Source organism: Leopardus geoffroyi, chromosome B3 (genome assembly GCF_018350155.1).
Source record: "Leopardus geoffroyi isolate Oge1 chromosome B3, O.geoffroyi_Oge1_pat1.0, whole genome shotgun sequence".
Lineage (NCBI taxonomy): Eukaryota > Metazoa > Chordata > Mammalia > Carnivora > Felidae > Leopardus > Leopardus geoffroyi.
In genome coordinates, this window is record NC_059337.1 from 26,099,166 (window position 1) to 26,122,799 (window position 23,634).

Here is a 23,634-nt window from a genome sequence, read left to right on the forward strand (position 1 = left end):
AAGCCAATCTACAGAGGCTATGTACTGTATGATTCCAGCTATATGACATTCTGGAAAAGAATGGGGACAGCAAAAAGATTAGTAGTTCCTGAAGTTTCAGGGGAAAAGAGGAGGGGAATAGGTGGAAAACTGGATTTTTAAGACAGTGAAATGCCTCTGTATGATACTGTAATGATAGATACATGAATGTATATATTTGTCAAAACCTATAGACTTTACAACATCAAGAATGAGCTTTAATGTAAACTATGGACTTTTGTTAATAGTTAATAATAAAAATTGATCAGCATTGTGGATCTACATGTCCTGATTCCCAGAGAAGAGACACTTTTACAAGTAGATACATTAATAGCTTTATTAAACATAAAGCTATGGTTGTTGTATAGTCACTTTGGCATCCTTGTGCCAGGAAATCAGCTGGATAACAATGGTGTTGCCATATTGGTAGAGGAATTGACCCATAAGTTTATGATGAAGTCTAGTTAACATTTGCCACCATGTATAGGTATAATTTTTTTCTTGTGATGAGTAATTTTAGGATTTTCTTTCTTAACAACTTTCAAATACACAATACAGTGTTACTAACTATACTCACCATACTCTGAATTACATCCCCAAGACTTATATGCTTTATTACTGGAAGTTTGCACCTTTTGACCAGTATTTCCCATATTTCCAAGCCCCCAAACCTCCCACCTCTGGCAGTCACTGATCTGTTCTCGATAAGATCTTTTTTTTCTTTCTCTCTTCCTCCCTCCCTCTCTTTTTTCCTTCCTTCCTTCCTTCCTTCCTTCCTTCCTTCCTTCCTTCCTTCCTTCTTTCTGTCCTTCCCTCCTTCCTTCCTCCTTCCCTCCTTCTCTCACTCCCTTCTTTTCTTCCTTCCTTCTCTTCCTCCCCCCTTCTTTCCTTCCTTCCTTTCCTTCCTTCCTCCCTCCTTCCCTCCTTCCTTCCTGCCTTCCTTCCTTCCTTCCCTCCTTCCTTTCCTTTTTGGATTTCGCATATAACTGAGATCATACAGTATTTGTCTTTCTCTGACTTATTTCACTTAACATGATACCCTCAAGGTTCATACATGTTGTTGCAAATGGTAAGATTTACTTCTCTGTCATGATTTAATAATATTCCATTGTACATATACATACTGCATTCTCTTTATCCACTTATCCATCAATAGACACTTAGGTTATTTTCATATCATAGCTATTTTAAATAATACAGTAAAGAACATGCAGTGCTGATATATTTTCAAGCTAGCGTTTGTTTGTTTGTTTTATTTCTTTAGGTAAATACCCAGAAGTGGAACCACTGGATCATTTGATGTCTCTACCTTCAATTTTTTCAGGAACCTCCATACTGTTTCTCATAGTGGTTGCAACAATTTACATTCTCATCAACAGTGCACAAGGATTCCCTTTTCTCCTTGTAAACACTTGTTATATCTTGTTTTTTTGATAATAGCCATTCTAACAGGTGTGAGGTGGCATCTCATTGTGGTTTTGATTTGTATCTCCCTGATCATTAGTGATGCTGGGACTCTTTTTATGTACATGTGTTCATGTACCTGCATGTCTTCTTTGGAAAAATGTCTCTTCGGATCACCTACCATTTTTTTAATTGGACTGTTTGGGTTTTGCTTTGTTTTGTTGCTATTGAGTTGTTTGATTTTGCACATAATCTCCTTATCAGATATATGATTTGTAAATATTTTACCCCATTCCATAGGTTTCCTTTTAATTTTGTTGCTGATTTCCTTTGCTGACAATTTTAGTTTGATGTGGTTCCACTTGTTTGTTTGTTTGTTTGTTTGTTGCTTTTGGAGTCATAGCCAAGCCTTTTTTCATCTAGGAGTTTTATGGTTTCAGGTCCTACATTCTGGTCTTTAATCCATTTTGAATTAATTTTTGTGTGTGGTATAAAATAGTGGTCCAGTTTCATCTTCTGTATGTGGCTGCCCAGCTTTGCAACACTAGTTATTGAAAAGACTTTTCCCATTGTATTCTTGTCTCCTTTGTCATAAATTAATTGACTATATATGTGTGGGTTTATTTCTGGGCTCTCTACTCTGTTTCTATATGTTCATTTTAATGCCAACACCATACTGTTTTGATTACTGCAGCTTTGTAATAAAGTTTCAAATTAGGGATAGTGATGCGTCTAGCTTTGTTTATCTTTCTGAAGATTGGTTTAGCTATTTGAGGTCTTTTGTGGTTCCATACAAATTTTAGGATACTTCTCTTTCTATGAAAAACTCATTGGAGTTTTGATAGGGATTGCATTGGGTCTGTACCCAAGATTGCTTTAAGTAGTATGAATATTTTAATAATATTTTTTCTTTTGAATCCTGAGCACAGACTATCTTTCCATTTGTTTTTTTAATTAAAAAAATTTTATTTTATTTATTTATTTTGAGAGAGGGAGAATGAGCAGGGAGGGGCAAAGAAAGAGGGAGAGAGAGAATCCCAAGCAGGCTCTGTACTGTCAGCGTGGAGCCAAACATGGGATTTGGACTCATGAACCACAATATCATGACCTGAGTCAAAATCAAGAGTCGGATGCTTAACCAACTGAGCACCCAGACACCCCTTTGCATTTATTTGATCATCTTCAATTATTTTAATTAATGTCTTATAGTTGTCAGTGTACAGGTCTTTCACCTACTTTGTTAAATTTGTTCCTAGTTATTTACTCTTTTTGATGCAATTTGTGAACAGGATTGTTTTCTTAAGTTCTCTCTGGTAGTTTATTAATATATAGAAATACAATAGTTTCTTGTATATTGATTTTGTATCTTGCAACTTTATAAAATTTATTAGTTCTAATGTTTTTCCCCCCCCCCCATGGAGTCTTTAGAGTTGCCTACATATAATATCATGTCATCTACAGATAGAGATAGTTTTACTCCTTCCTTTCTAATTTGGATATGTCTTATTTCTCTTTCTTGCCTAGTTGCTCCAAGATTTGCAATGCTATGTTGAATTAAAAGTGATGAGAGTGGGCTTCCTTGTCCTGTTCCTGATCTTAGAGGAAAAGCTTTCAGCTTTTCAATGGATCTATTCTTGACATTCATATGCCAAGTCTCAACTGTCAGTTGGGAAGCAGCATTATCAATTGCCTGAAAGTGTCTTGACAAACAGAGGTTCAGTGGTAATTGTCTTGGTAATTCCACCAAGCAATGCAGCTGGCCCAGAAGAGGTGGTATGGTAGGGTGGGGCATGGAGGTGATTCATATTTATCATGGCCTCTTGAAGTACTATAGCAGTGTAAACTGTGTTTTTTTGCCAAACCTTTGCTGGTAAGTTTTCCATGAAATTGTGACCAATTAGAATACTTAAAAACCTGTGGCATAAACTTAATGTGAGAAGAAAACGGATCTTCATGGTGCAAAGCATGGTTTGCAGCATATGCTGTTGGTACCAGGCTCCCTTTGTTAGTTCCTAGATGTAGTTTTGGCTACAAATCACTCAAACCTCCACTTTTTTTTTTTTTTTTCAAAACATTGCTTATGTGCTTGTGCTTGAGATCCCTGGGATGTTATGCTCCTCCCCCAGAGACTGCCTTGTTAAAGTGTTTTTTTTTTAAGTTTTTTTTTTTAACGTTTATTTATTTTTGAGACAGAGAGAGAGAGACAGAGCATGAACGGGGGAGGGGCAGAGAGAGAGGGAGACATAGAATCGGAAGCAGGCTCCAGGTTCTGAGCCATCAGCCCAGAGCCTGACGCGGGGCTCGAACTCACGGACCGCGAGATCGTGACCCGGGCTGAAGTCGGACGCTTAACTGACTGAGCCACCCAGGCGCCCCAAAAGTGTTTTGATGTAGGTGTATAGCCACCAGGCTTCTAGATGGACAGATTTTGTTCTATAATCGATGTTACAGAGTGCCTAGAGATCTGGTAGAAGCTAGATGTCTCAAAAATACTGTTTGTATTTTCTCTACTTCTCATACCGTACTTGTTGATCATTCTCACAAGTTTTTCCTGACAGCATTTGTCCTATACAGCACTGGAAAAAGAATTCTCATCTTGGAAAGAATCTTATTTCTGGGGAATCCAAACAAGGGCAGATGGTGAAAGAAGTCATGACATTGGTTAAGAGAAGGGAGTGCCTGGCACAGATTGGAGTGAGCTTCTGAAGTACTTAATGTGCTATTTCCCAATCCGACTGGTGATTACATGGCAATGTTTACTTGTGAATACTAGTGCTCTATACTTACAATTTTTGCAAAATTATGTACAATCATACATAAATTTAAAAGATTTTAAATGTGTATATTCTTTTCTCATATAATACTGCCTTAAAGAATTTATCTTAAGGAAATATTTGATTAAGTAAATGAAATTATATGTACACAATAAACAATACTAAAATGATGTATTCTAATAAATTATTACTTCTACCAAAAATATTGAATAGCACTGTATTACAGTACTTAGAATTTGATATATGGAAGGAAGGAAGAAATAAATTATTGGCACTTTACATAGAAATGCTTTAAACATTAACAAATAGTGGGCCCAGAGGAGAATGATTTTTGCCTGAGATGCTGATTGAGTTTGGAGGTTAGGGGTGGTTGGTATCTAGAGAAATTTTAATTGTAAATCATATTGTAGTTGAATGTTTAAAGATAAACAAGAATTTATCAGATGCTTTAGTTTCTGTTAAATACATGTTTTCATAAGATTTGCTGCCAAATCTTGTTGTTGTAGCCAATTTCTTTCCAAAAGAATATCAGCTGGAGAACATGCTTTTATACACACAAAACTTTGGACTACCTTTCCAAATATGTGAAATTTCAAACGACGTTTGAAGTTTCCTCTAATACTAAGACATTTTATTTTAACGTTGGATGCACTTAGTCGTGGAATCAGATGCCCTTTTAGAATTCAATTTTATTTTTAAATTATTTACTTGAATTTCAAATTAAAATTATAGAAAAATTACATAAGATAACTTAAGGTTATATTATTATTGTTGTTATTATCATTTAGTTTCTATGTATGCTTTACAATAATTTTGGTGGATGTTTCAAACACAAAATATATAGAGCTAGGTAACTCATAAGCTCATATCACAATGACTAATAATACTTGTATTATTAGTGAAAAGTAGAAGACAACTTTAATAGATAAATTGAAGGTATGGACTCACCTGGTTTCATAAATGGCGTAAAGTTTTTTGTGTTCTTTGACTGCATTCCTGAAAACAGTAAAAGAGGATAAGATATTAGCGTTAAAATATTGCTTAGATCTGAAATTCCTTCAATAAGCATATTGTCAAATTGTGTCTATTTGGTGAAATTCAATAAATAATACTTAAAGAAATGTACACACATTTTAAAAAGCAATACACATCACATTAGGTAAGCTTAGGATTTGGTTTCTGCTCTGTTAGTAGTTGGAATGGTTACAAGACACTATTTACATTTTAGTGAAGAAAAGAGAAAAAAAAGCAATAAAAATAAGATAATTTCAAATAGAAGTATGTACAGTGATAAAAATAAAACAAAAGTGATATAAAATGACTTGAGAAGAGCCATATTAAATGTGATAACAAAAAAATTTTCTTTGAGCAAATGAATTTTTAATTGAAATCTGAATCATGGAAGAGGTGAGAAAATAAAAGCAAGATAAAGTTCAAAGTTTCTAAAGTAAGAATGAGCCAGATGTATTTGAAACAAGTTACCATCTTCAACTTCATCATCATCATCAAATGGAAACAATAAAAGTAATAAAATATTAACATGATTAACATGTACAAGTCACTGTATCTCACATGCTGAAAGAGTAATTTGAAAAAAAAATAATTGAAGTAAACCAATGGAGGTGAAATCCATAATTCAAGACTGTAAAACCTAATTGACAATGAAAAACTGTCAGTGATGTGGAACAATGAAACCCGAGGCCTGGTCTGTAGCCTTACTGTAACATCTATCATCAACCTGGTTAGCTGCTACTTCAGCAGAACATGGGCTCACAGAAAAAAAAAAAAAATACTGGACATTTGGGAAGTACATCCAGAACTAAAAAGAAAAAACTAGGCCACTTTTTTTCTACATGAAGCAAAACTATTGAAAAGATGAAGTGATAAAATAAAATAAGCAAAATAAATATCTCAAAGAGGCAAGAGAACAGTAGTATCATGGAAAAAGAAAGAATATAAAAAAGAATCTGGTAATTTTTCAGTTATGGAATATATAACTGTTTTCAGAAAGAACATGTTTAGAGGGATAAAAAAAATTTAAATAACTGAAGAAAAAAATGAGAGAGCTGGAGTATCATATTGAAGGACTCAGAAAGGCAGGATTGAAGGATAAGGAGATAATAATGTAAAGAATTAGAAAAAAGAAATGAAATATATAAGTACAGATGCCAAAGCCTGGATAATAGCAGGTACCAGAAATAGAGAAAAAAATCAGGAAAGAAATTATTTGACAAAATAAAAATAAATTTTCCCAAACTAAATAAGAAACATTTTAGGTTAAATGGAAGAAATTCCACTGCATTTTTAGAATTACCATAAAGCTGTAATAATCTAATCTAGATAGTATGGTATTGATGAAGGGATAGACACATAGATCAATTAAACGCAACAGAAAGTCCAGAAGTACATACCCCAAAATATGTTCAGTTGATTGCTGACCAAGGATAAGCCTTTCAGCAAATAGTGTCTAAACAACTGGACATTCATATGCAAAATTAAACTTTGGCCTAAACCTCATAACTTATACAAAAAAGATCACAGAATTAATCATATATCTGAATTACCAATTACCATATATCTAAAATTTTTCTTTTTAGATACTTGTGGGGGTAAAAAAGGAAAAAAAATATTTATGACTTGAGATTAGTAAGACTTAGAAATGGCACCAAAAGCACAATCTATAATAAAATGACAAACTGTGTTTAATAAAAATTTAAAACATTAGTTTAAGAAATGAAATGTGTAAGGTAGCGAAATGACAAGGTACATATTGGCAGAAAATATTTATAAATTGCATATACAACAAAGGACTTCTATCTGGGATATATAAAGAACTCTCAAATGTCAGTAGTAAGAAATCAAACAACTCAATTAAAAACTGATTGAAAGATATGACCAGATGCTTTAGCAAATAAGATAAACAGATGGCACCCAAAAACATGTGCAACAAAATTATCCATTAGAGAAATGCAAATTAAAATCATATTGTGATGCCACCATACAACAGTTAGAAACTTTAGGATTAAAAAAAAAAAAAAAAAAACTAGTGAGGATTAAAAGCAACTAGAACTATCATACATAGAAGATGGTTATGCAAAATACTACAGCCATGGTGCAAAATAGTTGGGATAACTATAAAATAGTTGGGATAACCTAAGTTACTTATGAAGTTAAAGATGTATTTACCATATACTCAGAAATCTCACTTCTTGAGTATTTACTCTAGAGAAATTTAAAAATATATTCACACAAAATCCATTGATAATAGCTCTGTTCAAAATGAACTAAACCTACTAACAGCCTATTTTCTTCAACAGGTAAATAAGTGAGCATACTGGGCTGCATTCATTCAATGGAATACTACTAAGCAATAAAAAATGGGCTACTGATACACAAAACAACTTGGATGGATCCAAAAGGCATTATGCCTAGTAAAAGTTGCAAACCTAAAAAAAATTCTGTAATTTATTACCTCATTTATATGACATTCTTAAAAAGACAGAACTAATAATTGAGATCAAATCTGCGGTTTATGGAGATTAGAGATGAAGGATAGCACAAAGGAATTTGGGTAGTGTATTAGTGTGCTTGGGCTACCATAACAAAATACCACAAACAAGGTAACATAAACAAGTAAACGTATTTTCTTGTAGTTCTGGGAGATAGAAGTCAGACCAACATCCAACAAGGTCAGTTTCTTTCTGGCTTGTAGACATCCACCTTCTCACTAGGTCTTCGTATGCCCTTTCTCTGTGGTGTTTCTTCTTATAAGGACAAAAATCCTATCAGATTAAAGTTCCACAGTTCTGAATGCATTTGACAGTAATTCCTTCCTTAAGGGACCCATCTTCAAATACAGTCATTTTGGGGAATGGGCCCTCCATATGTGAATTTTGGGGAGACACAAAGATTAAGTCCATAAATTCCATCCTTGGCACCTCCAAATTCATGTCATCTCACATGCAAAATACATTAATTCCATTCCCAAAGTCTTAACTCATTCTAGCATGAACTCTAAAATCCAAAATCTCATCTAAATCATATGAGTTGTAATTTACCCTGAAGAAAAATATGTGTTCAATTGTGAGCCTGTGTAACCCTGACAGATTATGTGCTTCCAAGACATAATGGTGGAACAGGCTTAGAATAGACATTGTCATTTTAAAAAGAAAAAAAAAAAAAAACAGAAGGAATGATGGGTAATGGGTCCCAAGCAAATCCAAAAGCTAGCAAGGCAAATTCCACCAGGTATTAATGTTTGAGAATAATCCTCTTTGGTTTGATGCTCTGCCTTCCAGGCTTGCTGGGACAGCAGCAATACCTCTATTGCTCTATGGGGTAGTCTTGATCTTTGACTCTCTGCAAGGTCCCCATTCCCATGGCATTCTGTGAAATCCCTGCCAATGCACTACTCTGTGGCGGGGCGTGGGGGGAGTGAAATTGAAGAGAGGTCCTACCCCTGAAACTCAGAAACAATCAGCCTTGTACCTGGGACTGTGGTAGGATTGGCAGCTCTGATGATCTATGAATTATTAGATCATTCTATCACTTTCTTGAAGGATAACACGTTTGCAACCTTCCTCCATTCCACCTCTTTTTTTCTATTTCCTTTAGGCATAGCTGGCAGTGTCTCTGCTGGCATAATCTTATCTCTATTTCTGACTTCTGCTGAGATTGCTGATTAGATCTATGGTTCACAGCCATAATAATCTCCCTACCAACTGGTTGATCAGCCACGGCCTTAGTTGTTTTTTTTTTTTTAAACATGTTTTATCTTTTTTTTGCAATATGGACAGGCTGAGAATTTCACAAATCTTTAAGGTCTGATTCCTTTTTGCTTAACAATCCTTTAATTCATCTCTCTCCTCTTATATTTTACTATAAGCAGTCAGTAGAACATAAGGTGCACCTGTAAAATTTTCCTTAGAAATTTCATTAGCTAAATATCTAATTTCATTATCTATAATTTCTATCTTCCACAAAACACTAGATCATAATTCAGCCAAGTTATTTGCCTCTTTATAACAAGCATTGCCTTTCTTCCAATTTCCAATAATTTGTTCCTCATTTCTATCTGAATCCTCACCAGAATGATTTTAAAACACCAACAATCTGCTTATAATTATTTATGGATTCTTTAAGAAGATGGAGACTTTCTCTCCAGCTTACCTGTTTTTTTTTTTTCTATATGAGCTCTTACCAGAATCATCTTTAACATCTATATTTCTACCAACAATCTTTTTATAACAATGCTTTTTCGAGCATGTAGTTCTAAAGTCTTCCAGCTTCTACATATTACCCAGTCCCAAAGCCACGTTAACATTTTTAGTTATTTGTTACATCAGTACCCACTTCTCAGTACCAAAATCTATATTAGTCTGCTCCAGGTGCCATAACAAAATATCATAGATGGTATGTCTTAAATAAAAGATTTATTTTGTCACAGTTTTGGATGCTCTACGTCAATGGTCAAAGTCTGGCAGAGTCGGCTTCTAGTATAAGGTGTTTTCTTGGTGTGATTTCAACCACCTTGAATCATGTGTCCTCACATGATTTTTCCTTGGTGCATGTGCACAGGGAGAAAAAGAGAATGAATTTTCTGACGTTTCTTCTTATAAGTACACTATCAGATCAGAGCCCCACACTTCTGATCTCATTTAACCTAAATCGCTTCCTTAGGGGCCCCATCTTTAAAGATCACAGGGCAGGATAGGGTTTCAATATAAGAATTTGGGGAGGAGGCACAAACATTCAGTCTCTAGCAGGTGGTGATGGAATTATAGTGTACCCTAATTTTGGTGGTGGTTACATGAATTTATAAGTATATGAAAAATCATAGAATTTTATATCAAAGTCATTTTTATTCAGTGATATTTTTTAAATGTTATGATAGATCCAAATGGATTAAAAACAAGAACTCAGAGACAAAAATTTTCAGATTCATTTTATTTTTTTAAATATCCCAAAATATTCTGTTTCCAGTAAACACAACTTGAAACAAAAAGTTGAAAATGAAATAGGGAAAATCTAGATGAAATAAGGTAACAATTTTAATATTATGCAAAATAAAATTTATGTCAAATATTTCCATAGATAATGAGAAATATCCCCTACTCATAAAAAGAACACTAGAAAAAAATGATATTACTATTTTGAACATATATGTATCTAACAATATAAGCTTTTAATATTTATAGCTGTAGTGGATAGAATTTTAAGAGAAATAAATAAATAAATAATTTAACTCATCCTTTTCAAAGCTTATAAATTGAGAAAACAAAAACTGAGAAATATAATATGTGAATCATACACTTAAAAAAATTTAGTCAATGATCATATCTTGAATATCATATTTCACATATAGAGAATACATGATCTTGTCAAGTATTCATTATTTTGGCCATAAAGGAAAAACTTCAACAAGTTCCAAAGAATCAGTATCATTCAGATTGCTTTTTGAATATTATTAAATATATTCTTGCTAAAATTTCCTATATTTTTGAAAAATAAATGATTCTTAGTTTAACAAAGTCCTAGGAAGATTATAAAACACTTAGAATTGGATGGCAGTTAATATGTTACATGACAAATTTTGATTTAACCAAGAAATGCATGGAAAATTCAACATTAGAAAATCTGTCAGCAATTTTTAAGTTACCAAATTGGTAGGCAGAAAAAAAATTAAATGCTTCTCTCAATAGATTCAGAGATAGATTTCCATAAATTGAACACCTATTTACTTATGATATTAAAAAGTAACTGTCAAAAAATAAAATATAAAAGAATGATCCTTATCTGGTAAATGTTACATTCTAAAAATCTACAGCATACATTATATTAGTAGGAAGTCTTCAGATGTCTTCTCTTTAAGATCAGAATGGGATAAAAATGCTCACTAGAGTCATGACTTTTTAATGTAGTTTTGGAAGTCCTAGACAATATTATATCAAAAGAATAAAAATTGTCAAGTGTCAGGATTTGAAAGAAAGAGATTGAACTTTTGTAATGTATAAATTACATGATAATTTAAATAGAAAATCGGTGAGAATTATGTCACAAACTATTAAAACAACAACACAGTTTGGCAAATCTTCAGCTATATGGCCAATTTTCAAAGACAAATATCTCTACAAAAGTGAAATTGTTGGAAAATATAAGTTTTACAAAATATAAATTTATAATAAAAATAAAATACCATTAGCCACAATGTTGCTGTCATCCTGCAGAAAGAAATTGGACTCCTCACCCAAAACATGGCCCAAATTTTGTCACACTCACCCAAGGAAAGGGTATAAAAAAGATTATTACTCACATAATGAGGGATTTGGGGGATAATAGGACAGGCTTACTGAGCTGGTAGGAAAATAGCTTGGGAGAGTGGGGAAAGGAGATCAGGTTGGATTATTGTTACTGGTGGGGGCTGAGAGCTTGGGGGAGTATTCTTATACATAGACAAACGTTTGTACAGCTTCAAACTTCAGCCGGTGCCAAAAGAGGGAGCAGTGGGGTTTCTTATCAGCTTGCCCATATGTGAGGTATAAGGGTAAGAAGAATAGTTGAGACATTAAAGTTGTCATCAGGAAACATCAAAAAAAGCAATCATATTCTTTAATTCAAAAAGCAAGAAAAAAAATTGACATACAATTTCTATTGAAAAAAATGGCTATTTTAGGTGACATTTAAAAAGTTTTCAAAAATGAAACACATTCCATGCACATAAATAGGATGACTTAATCATATAAACATGTTAATTCATACTAAATCAATCTATACAATTAATGCAATCCAAATCAAACTGCTGCTGGAGTTTGAAAAAAAATTAAGAATTCAACCACTTATTTAAAAATTTATAACAGAAAGAATGTATTTTGACAACAATGATTTTTTTGAAAAGGAATATAAAAACAATCATTAATCATATACGATGCTGATATTAAAAAGTTATAATAATAACACCAGCATGGAACTGCATAAAAAGAAACAAAAAGTTTAATGGAACATAGTAAAGACTGCAGTTGCTCATGAAAGTACATATGGACAAATATATCTGGAAAATCTGGAAAAATCTACACTAAAAATCAATGACCAAGGCATTTTATCATGAGGTTGTAGAATAACTGAGTCACCATAGGAAGAAAATATGAATAGATCTGTTAGTAAACATCAAGAAGTTGGTCCTAGTCAAATTAAAAACCTCAATGTTAAAGGAAAAAATATTGCCTATTTCTTCTTGAGTCAGTTTTGTTTTTGTCTTTATAGAAATTTGTCAAATTCATCTCAACTTACTTACAATTGTTCTTAATATTCTCTTATATATATTTTTTCTTTTAGATTAATACTAATAATTGTTCTTCCATTTCTGATTTTTGTAATTCTAATATTTTCTCTTTATTTTTTCTTGGTTGGTCTGGATAAAAGTTTATGCATATTGTTTATCTTTTTAAAAATATCTTTTGTTTTCATTGTTTTTTTCCTATAGGTTTTTTTTTTATTACCTTTCTACTTATTTCTGTTCTAATCTTTATTATTTCCTTCAGTCTGTTTCCCTACCATTGTTTATTTTCTTTCTATATTTTAAAGGCTCTAAACAAGGTTATTGATTAAAATCTTCCTTTTTTTCTTTAAAAAAAAGCATGTATAGTTTTAAATTTTCCTCTAAGTACTGTGTTAGCTGTAACCCATAGTCCTAGCAGGTTGTGTTTTCATTTACATTTACTTAAATTATTTTCTAATTTCCTTTGTAATTTCTTCTTTGACCAATTTATTATTTATAAGTATGCTTAATTTTCACAAATCTCATTCTGTTTTTTTCATTTCAAATATTATTCCATTTTGGTTAGAATTGTATATTTTGAATGATTTCAAATTTGTTGACTTGGTTTCTGGCTCAACATTATAATTTATCCTGTAGAATGTTCCATGTGCAAAAAAAAAAAAAAAAAAATCAAAGTAATAGCAAATTGAATCCAATAATGTACAAAAAGAATTATATACCATGACCAAGTGGGATTTATCCCAGGTAAGCAAGACTGGTTCCACATTTGAAAATAAATTAACATAATCCATTATAGCAACAAGATAAAACAGAAAAATTACCTGATCAGATTAATAGATGAGTAAAAGGCATTTGGGAAAATACAACATCCATGCATGACAAAAACTCTCAGGAGAAATAGAGGGGAACTTCCTCAGCCTGATAATATTTACAAAAGGGGCACCTAGGTGACTCAGTTGGTTCAACTTTCAACTTCAGTTCAGGTCATGATTTCACTGTTTGAGAGTATGAGCCCTGTGCCAGATTCTGTGCTGACAGCTCAGAGACTGGGGTCTGCTTTGGATTCTGTGTCTCCCTCTCTCTCTGTCTATCTTCCATTCTCTCTCTCTCTCTTTCTCTCTCTCTCTCTGTCTCTTTCTCAAAAATAAATAAAACATTAAAATTAAAAAAAAAAAGAAATTTACAAAAAACCTGTATTTAATATTGTACTTAATGGGAATAAACAGCTTTCTCAATAAAATCAGAAAAAGGCAAAGATGTCATCTCTCACCACTACTTTTCAACAGCCTACTGTAATTCTAGCTAGTGCAAAAAGACAAGAAAAAGAAATGAAATTTATATAGATTGAGAAGGAAAAATAAAACTTTTTTTGTTCCCAGATGACAAAATTGTTTATATGGAAAAATCCAAAAGAACAGACCAAAAAATTCCAGAACTGATGAATGATTATAGCAAGGTTGTAAGATAAAAGGATAATATATAAAAGTCAGTCAATTTTATACACACCATCAATGAACACATGGATATTGAAATTAAAAATATTACCATTGATATTAGCACCCCCCAAAATGAAATACTAGGTAAAAATACAATATATATATTATATGTATTCTATATGAGGAAAACTATAAAACTTTGATAAATGAAATTACAGAACTAAATAAGTGAAGAAATATTCCATATTCATGGATAGGAAGACTGATTATTTTTAAAATAACAGTTCTTTCCAAGTAATCAATAAATGCAACACAATCCCAATAAAAATCCCAGCAAGTTATTTTGTGGACTGTAAGAAACTGATTCTAAAGTTTATATGGAAAAGGAAAAGATCCACAATAACCACCACAATATGAAAAGAAAACAATAAACATGGAAGACTACTGGACTTCATGACTTAGTATAAGTCTACTATAATCAAGACACATAATATTGGTGAAAAAGTGGACAAATCGATAGAATGGAATAGAGAATCTGGAAACATACAAAAATAACCAACTAATCTTTGACAAAGGAGCAAAGCCAATACAATGGAGAAAATATATTTTTAACAAATCGTGCTGGAACAACTGCACATCCACATGCAAAAAAAAAAAATTGGACACAGACTTTACACCCTTTACAAAAATTAACTCGAAATGGGGTGAATGGGGTGCCTGGGTGGCTCAGTTGGTTAATCATCCAACTTCAGCTCAGGCCACGACCTCACTGTTGAGTTTCAGCCTCACATCAGTCTCTCTGCTGTCAACACAGAGCCTATTTCAGATTCTTAGGTTTCTCTCCCTCTCTGCCTCTGCCCTACTCATTCTCTCTCTCTCAAAATAAATAAACACTTAAAAAATTAATTTAAAATGAATAAAAGACCTAAATGTAAAACACGAAACTAAAACTAGTACAAGACAATATATGAGAAAATCTACAAGACCTTGTATTTGGCAATGACTTTTTAGATACAACACGGAAAGCATGATCCCAGAAAAAAATAGTTGATAAACTGTGCTTTATTAAAATTAGAAACTTCCGCTTGAAAGACACTGTAAAGAGAATGAAGACAAACCATAGACTAAGAGAAAATATTTGAAAAAAGAAGACAATGTGATTAAGGACTGTTATCCACAATATACAATACCTCTTAAAAATCAACAATAAGAAAACAAATAACCCAATTCAAAATGGACCAAAAACCTGAATAGACACCTCACTGGAAAAGATATAAAGAGGACAAATAAGCATATGAAAAGACACTCAATATCATATATCATTAGAGAAATGCAAGTTAAAATGACAAGATACCACTATACACCTATTAGGATGGCCAAAATCCAGAACCCTGTAACACCAAATGGTTGTAAGGATGTGGAGCAACAGGAACGCTCATTTACTGCTGGTGGTAATGCAAAATGGTACAGCCATTTTGGAAGACATTTTGGGAGTTTCTTACAAGACTAAACAAACTCTTTGCATAAAATTCAACAATTGTTCTTTTCCATATATACCCAAATGAATTGAAAACTTATATCCATGTAAAAACTTGCACACTGATGTATATAGCAGCTTTATTCACAATTGCCAGAACTTGGAAGCAACCAAGATGTCCTTCAATAGGTGAGTAGATAAATGCACTGTGATACATCATTGTGATGGAAGATTATTCAAAGATAAAAAAGGAATTAATTATCAAGCCATGAAAAGACAAGAGGAATCTTTTTTTTTTATAATATATGAAATTTATTGTCAAATTGGTTTCCATAAAACACCCAGTGCTCATCCCAAAAGGTGCCCTCCTCAATACCCATCACCCACCCTCTCCTCCCTCCCACCCCCCATCAACCCTCAGTTTGTTCTCAGTTTTTAACAGTCTCTTATGCTTTGGCTTTCTCCCACTCTAACCTCTTTTTTTTTTTTTTTTCTTTTTTCCTCCCCCTCCCCCATGGGTTCCTGTTACGTTTCTCAGGATCCACATAAGAGTGAAACCATATGGTATCTGTCTTTCTCTGTATGGCTTATTTCACTTAGCATCACACTCTCCAGTTCCATCCACGTTGCTACAAAAGGCCATATTTCATTTTTTCTCATTGCCACGTAGTATTCCATTGTGTATATAAACCACAATTTCTTTATCCATTCATCAGTTGATGGACATTTAGGCTCTTTCCATAATTTGGCTATTGTTGAGAGTGCTGCTATGAACATTGGGGTACAAGTGCCCCTATGCATCAGTACTCCTGTATCCCTTGGATAAATTCCTAGCAGTGCTATTGCTGGGTCATAGGGTAGGTCTATTTTTAATTTTCTGAGGAACCTCCACACTGCTTTCCAGAGCGGCTGCACCAATTTGCATTCCCACCAACAGTGCAAGAGGGTTCCCGTTTCTCCACATCCTCGCCAGCATCTATAGTCTCCTGATTTGTTCATTTTGGCCACTCTGACTGGCGTGAGGTGATACCTGAGTGTGGTTTTGATTTGTATTTCCCTGATAAGGAGCGACATTGAGCATCTTTTCATGTGCCTGTTGGCCATCCGGATGTCTTCTTTAGAGAAGTGTCTATTCAGGTTTTCTGCCCATTTCTTCACTGGGTTATTTGTTTTTCGGGTGTGGAGTTTGGTGAGCTCTTTATAGATTCTGGATACTAGCCCTTTGTCCGATATGTCATTTGCAAATATCTTTTCCCATTCCGTTGATTGCCTTTTAGTTTTGTTGATTGTTTCCTTTGCTGTGCAGAAGCTTTTTATCTTCTTAAGGTCCCAGTAATTCACTTTTGCTTTTAATTCTCTTGCCTTTGGGGATGTGTCGAGTAAGAGATTGCTACGGCTGAGGTCAGAGAGGTCTTTTCCTGCGTTCTCCTCTAAGGTTTTCATGGTTTCCTGTCTCACATTCAGGTCCTTTATCCATTTTGAGTTTATTTTTGTGAATGGTGTGAGAAAGTGGTCTAGTTTCAGCCTTCTGCATGTTGCTGTCCAGTTCTCCCAGCACCATTTGTTAAAGAGACTGTCTTTTTTCCATTGGATGTTCTTTCCTGCTTTGTCAAAGATGAGTTGGCCGTACGTTTGTGGGTCTAGTTCTGGGGTTTCTATTCTATTCCATTGGTCTATGTGTCTGTTTTTGTGCCAATACCATGCTGTCTTGATAATGACAGCTTTGTAGTAGAGGCTAAAGTCTGGGATTGTGATGCCTCCTGCTTTGGTCTTCTTCTTCAAAATTCCTTTGGCTATTCGGGGCCTTTTGTGGTTCCATATGAATTTTAGGATTGCTTGTTCTAGTTTCGAGAAGAATGCTGGTGCAATTTTGATTGGGATTGCATTGAATGTGTAGATAGCTTTGGGTAGTATTGACATTTTGACAATATTTATTTTTCCAATCCATGAGCAGGGAATGTCTTTCCATTTCTTTAAATCTTCTTCAATTTCCTTCGTAAGCTTTCTATAGTTTTCAGCATACAGATCCTTTACATCTTTGGTTAGATTTATTCCTAGGTATTTTATGCTTCTTGGTGCAATTGTGAATGGGATCAGTTTCTTTATTTGTCTTTCTGTTGCTTCATTGTTAGTGTATAAGAATGCAACTGATTTCTGTACATTGATTTTGTATCCTGTGACTTTGCTGAATTCATGTATCAATTCTAGCAGACTTTTGGTGGAGTCTATCGGATTTTCCATGTATAATATCATGTCATCTGCAAAAAGCGAAAGCTTGACTTCATCTTTGCCAATTTTGATGCCTTTGATTTCCTTTTGTTGTCTGATTGCTGATGCTAGAACTTCCAGCACTATGTTAAATAACAGTGGTGAGAGTGGGCATCCCTGTCGTGTTCCTGATCTCAGGGAAAAAGCTCTCAGTTTTTCCCCGTTGAGGATGATGTTAGCTGTGGGCTTTTCATAAATGGCTTTTATGATCTTTAAGTATGTTCCTTCTATCCCGACTTTCTCAAGCGTTTTTATTAAGAAAGGGTGCTGGATTTTGTCAAAGGCCTTTTCTGCATCGATTGACAGGATCATATGGTTCTTCTCTTTTTTTTTGTTAATGTGATGTATCACGTTGATTGATTTGCGAATGTTGAACCAGCCCTGCATCCCAGGAATGAATCCCACTTGATCATGGTGAATAATTCTTTTTATATGCCGTTGAATTCAATTTGCTAGTATCTTATTGAGAATTTTTGCATCCATATTCATCAGGGATATTGGCCGGTAGTTCTCTTTTTTTACTGGGTCTCTGTCTGGTTTAGGAATCAAAGTAATACTGGCTTCATAGAATGAGTCTGGAAGTTTTCCTTCCCTTTCTATTTCCTGGAATAGCTTGAGAAGGATAGGTATTATCTCTGCTTTAAACGTCTGGTAGAACTCCCCTGGGAAGCCATCTGGGCCTGGACTCTTATTTGTTGGGAGATTTTTGATAACCGATTCAATTTCTTTGCTGGTTATGGGTCTGTTCAAGCTTTCTATTTCCTCCTGATTGAGTTTTGGAAGAGTGTGGGTGTTCAGGAATTTGTCCATTTCTTCCAGGTTGTCCAATTTGTTGGCATATAATTTTTCATAGTATTCCCTGATAATTGTTTGTATCTCTGAGGGATTGGTTGTAATCATTCCATTTTCATTCATGAGTTTATCTATTTGGGTCATCTCCCTTTTCTTTTTGAGAAGCCTGGCTAGAGGTTTGTCAATTTTGTTTATTTTTTCAAAAAACCAACTCTTGGTTTCGTTGATCTGCTCTACAGTTTTTTTTAGACTCTATATTGTTTATTTCTGCTCTGATCTTTATTATTTCTCTTCTTCTGCTGGGTTTAGGCTGCCTTTGCTGTTCTGCTTCTATTTCCTTTAGGTGTGCTGTTAGATTTTGTATTTGGGATTTTTCTTGTTTCTTGAGATAGGCCTGGATTGCAATGTATTTTCCTCTCAGGACTGCCTTCGCTGCATCCCAAAGCGTTTGGATTGTTGTATTTTCATTTTCGTTTGTTTCCATATATTTTTTAATTTCTTCTCTAATTGCCTGGTTGACCCACTCATTCGTTAGTAGGGTGTTCTTTAACCTCCATGCTTTTGGAGGTTTTCCAGACTTTTTTCTGTGGTTGATTTCAAGCTTCATAGCATTGTGGTCTGAAAGTATGCATGGTATAATTTCAATTCTGGTAAACTTATGGAGGGCTGTTTTGTGACCCAGTATATGATCTATCTTGGAGAATGTTCCATGTGCACTCGAGAAGAAAGTATATTCTGTTGCTTTGGGATGCAGAGTTCTAAATATATCTGTCAAGTCCATCTGATCCAATGTGTCATTCAGGGCCCTTGTTTCTTTATTGATCGTGTGTCTAGATGATCTATCCATTTCTGTAAGTGGGGTGTTAAAGTCCCCTGCAATTACCACATTCTTATCAATAAGGTTGCTTATGTTTATGAGTAGTTGTTTTATATATTTGGGGGCTCCAGTATTTGGTGCATAGACATTTATAATTGTTAGCTCTTCCTGATGGATAGACCCTGTAACTATTATATAATGTCCTTCTTCATCTCTTGTTACAGCCTTTAATTTAAAGTCTAGTTTGTCTGATATAAGTATGGCTACTCCAGCTTTCTTTTGGCTTCCAGTAGCATGATAAATAGGTCTCCACCCCCTCACTCTCAATCTAAAGGTGTCCTCAGGTCTAAAATGAGTCTCTTGTAGACAGCAAATAGATGGGTCTTGTTTTTTTATCCATTCTGATACCCTATGTCTTTTGGTTGGCGCATTTAATCCATTTACATTCAGTGTTATTATAGAAAGATATGGGTTTAGAGTCATTGTGATGTCTGTATGTTTTATGCTTGTAGTGATGTCTCTGGTATTTTGTCTCACAGGGTCCCCCTTAGGATCTCTTGTAGGGCTGGTTTAGTGGTGACAAATTCCTTCAGTTTTTGTTTGTTTGGGAAGACCTTTATCTCTCCTTCTATTCTAAATGACAGACTTGCTGGATAAAGGATTCTCGGCTGCATATTTTTTCTGACAAGTAGGAATCTTAAATACATATTATTAAGTGGTAGAAGCCAATCTGAGAAGGCTACATACTGTAAGATTCCAACTATATGACTTTCTGAAAAAGACAAACTATGGAAATGGTAAAAAGATCCATGGTTTTCAGGTGTTGAGAAGGAGGGAGAAATGAATAGGTAGAGCACAGAGGATTTTTCGGGCAATGAAACTATTTTATGTGATCCAATAATAGTGGATACATGTCATTACACATTTGTGCAAACTCATAGAATGTACACCAAGAGCAAACTCTAATATAAACTATAGACTTTGGTTAACAATGTGTTAATGTAGGCTCATCACTTGTAACAAATGTACTACTTTGAGGGGCAGTGATAATAAAGGAGGCTATGCATGTGTGGAGTCAGAGAGTATATAGGAAATCTCTGTACTTTGTACTAAATTTTACTGTGAACCTTAAATTATTCTAAAAAATAAAGTCTGCTTTAAAAAAATCAAATAAGGGTGAAATGTTGACTTAATTTAAAACATATGGATTATAAAATTTTTGAAAAAAAAACATGGAAAGAACCTTTGGGATACAGTGCTGGGCAAAGAGTTCTTGGACATGACAAAAAAAGCACAACTCATATCAGGGAAGTTTGCTAAGTTGAACTATGTCAAAATTGAAATTCTTATTTCTGTGAAGGCCCTACTTGGGGCAAGGGGATAAAGAGACAGGTTATAGAGTGGGTGAAAATGTTTGCAAACTATGTATCCAGTGGGACACTATTATATATCGTGTATGGAGAACTCATAGAACAGAACAGTAAAAAAATTCCAAAACCCAATTAGAATGTGAGCAAAGGCCATTAAAAGACATTTCACTAAACAGGCTGTAAAAATGGCAAGTGAGTACATGACAACATGTTCAACATCATTAGCTGTTGTGTAGGTTCAAATTGAAACAACAAGGTATCACTGCACATTTATCAGAATGGCTAAAGCAAAAAAAAAAAAAAAAAAAAAAAATATATATATATATATATATATATATATATATATATATAACAACATCAATTGCTGGCAAGGATGCATAGAAACTCCATCACTTACAGATTGCTGATGAAAATATAATAAAACATGACCACACTAGAAACAGTCTCTAAAAAAAAAATTCTAAGTATGCAAGTACCATACAAACTGCCAATGGCACTCCTGGCATTTATTTCAGAAAAATGAAGATTTATGTTTACACAGGGACCTGTGCACAACTGTTTTTAGCAGTTTTGTTAATGGGAGCCAAAATGTAATGGGCCAGATATCTTTCAATAAATGAACTTTTAAACAAACTTTACTTAATCCATGCTGTAGAATAGTGTTCCGCCATCGAAAAGGGCAAATTATTTTTTATTGATACGTGCCAACTGATGAAACTCTGGAGATATATGCTGAGTGAAAAGAGCTAATCCCCAAATATTATTATTGGATTATTCCATTTATATAATATTGTTGCGATGACAAAATTATACACATAGAAAACAAATTGGTGGTAGCGAGAGTTTAAGGAGAGGTGGGGTAGGGAGACTGGCTATTGGACATCTTAGTTCAAGCAGGCTACAAAATGTTGTGTCTTAACTACGTCAATGTCACTATCCTGGTTGTGATATTATAGTATAATTTTTTAATGTTTATTTATTTATTCTTCAGAGAGAGAGAGAGAGAGAGAGAGAGAGAGAGAGACAGACCAAGCAGGGGAGGGGCAGAGATAGGGAGATGGAATCTCAAGCAGGCTCCATGCTACCAGTGCAGAGCCCGACAAGGGGCTTGAACTCACAAACTGTGAGATCATGACCTGAACAGAAGCCAAGAGTCAGACACTTAACTGACTAAGCCACCCAGGCACCCTATAATTTTCAAGATATTACCTTTAAGGGCACATGGGCAAAGGGCACATGGGATCTCTCTGTATTATTTCTTACAGCCATGTGTGAATCTAAACTTACCTCAAATAAAAAGTTTATTTTAAAAATTTAAGTCATTTCCAGTTATGGAACAAATATGTCATGGGAATAAAAGGTACAGCATACGGGATATAGTCAATGGCATTGAAATAGTGTTGTATGGGGACAGATGGTAGCTACACTTATGGTGAGCATAACATAATGTCAAATCACTATGTTGTACACTTAATGTAAAATGTATATCCAGTGTACAACTAATGGGAGATTGTGTGCCAGCTATACTTAAAATAATTATAATAATAAAATTTTAAAAATAAAACGTAAAAAGTTAAGCCATAAATATTTTATAAAAAATAACTATGAACTGAGTTTTAAAGTGGGAAAAATACTTCGAGAAAAAAAGTGATAGAAAAATAAGTGAATAATAAATGTTTTATAAAGTTTTAAAAGCTGAATATGACAAAAATGTTATAAGCAAACTTTGATGCAATATGAATTAATATGATAGCACTTTCATGAACTAATTTGAAAAAAATAATTTATATTGCTAACTGTTCTGTAACAAAAGCATTCTAATGCATTCTGGCAATAAATGCTATTAATTTTCATATGTCTGTTTTACTTGAGCCTCAAGAAATTTCATGCACTGTGATCCAGTAATTACAAATCTGGTTTGAAAAACTGGGCATCTGTTCTTTAGAAATCTGAGCTAATTTCTGATTACAAAATATAAAGCCAGCTGGAAGTTGTATTGATCTGAATACTTTTACTAGTAAAGTATTGAAAACAGACTAAATGTATAAGAGTACAGAAATTCTTAAATAAAATATGTTAACAGCCTTAAAAAAGAATTTAACTAGGCATAATATCTATTCGGATAATCTTTAATGACATAGAAAATGCTCATAATATAGTACTAAGTGACATCATAATACAAGACCTTGCATGTGTTTATTTAGAAAATAGATCAAAACTTAATGTATGACACTGACTGTTGGACAAAGAGTTAATTTTTAGTTCTATGCAGTATCCAAGTACATATACCCTTTTATAGTAATGAGGTGACTACAAATTATTTACGTTTATTTTTTAAAGTAACCTCTACACCCATTGTGGGGCTCAAATTCAGGACCCCAAGATCAAGAGTCACATACATGGTCTACCGGCTGAGCCAATCAGGCACCCCAAGGTGACTGTAAATTACAGATAAACTGAAAAAAATTAAATTCATTACAAAAAATCTCTCTCAGAGATTTTTAAAAATCTGCCTTTTTTTAAAAAAAATGGAAATTCAGAAAAATTAAAGCAACTAGGAAGATATATATTATATAACAATTGTATAAAAAAATAAGTGTATCCTTGGGGGGCCTGGGTGGCTCAGTCCATTAAGCGTCTGTCTTTGGCTCAGGTCATGATTTCGTGGTTTGTGAGTTCGAGCCCTGCGTCGGGCTCTGTGCTGACAGCCCGGAGCCTAGAGCCTGCTTCAGATTCTGTGTCTTCTCTCTGCCCCTTCCCCCACTTGTGCTCTATCTCTCTCTGTCCATCAAAAATAAATAAATGTATAAAAATTACAAAAAAATAAATGTATCCTAAAACAAGTGTGTTAGCAGTTATGCTGCTATTTGTTTTTGTCAGGACTTTTGGAGTTTCTAGCAATGTGAGACAATCAACAATGATTAGGAAAAGAAAAGACCTCAATAACTAGTACAGAATTGCTTTTCAATGATAGTTTTTGATTCTTTGTCCAGTCTCACTTTA

The 23,634-nt window shown here is 33.9% G+C and overlaps 1 protein-coding gene across 1 annotated transcript in view; it reads right to left on the reverse strand.

The window, feature by feature from the left end:
* The window catches only part of GABRB3 (gamma-aminobutyric acid type A receptor subunit beta3), a 469,312-nt gene that overhangs the window by 313,762 nt on the left and 131,916 nt on the right, over positions 1-23,634 (reverse strand). Inside the window, exon 2 of the mRNA XM_045448927.1 lies at positions 5,145-5,192. Coding sequence (XP_045304883.1) covers positions 5,145-5,192 — 48 coding nt within the window. The remainder of the gene's footprint in view (positions 1-5,144; positions 5,193-23,634) is intronic.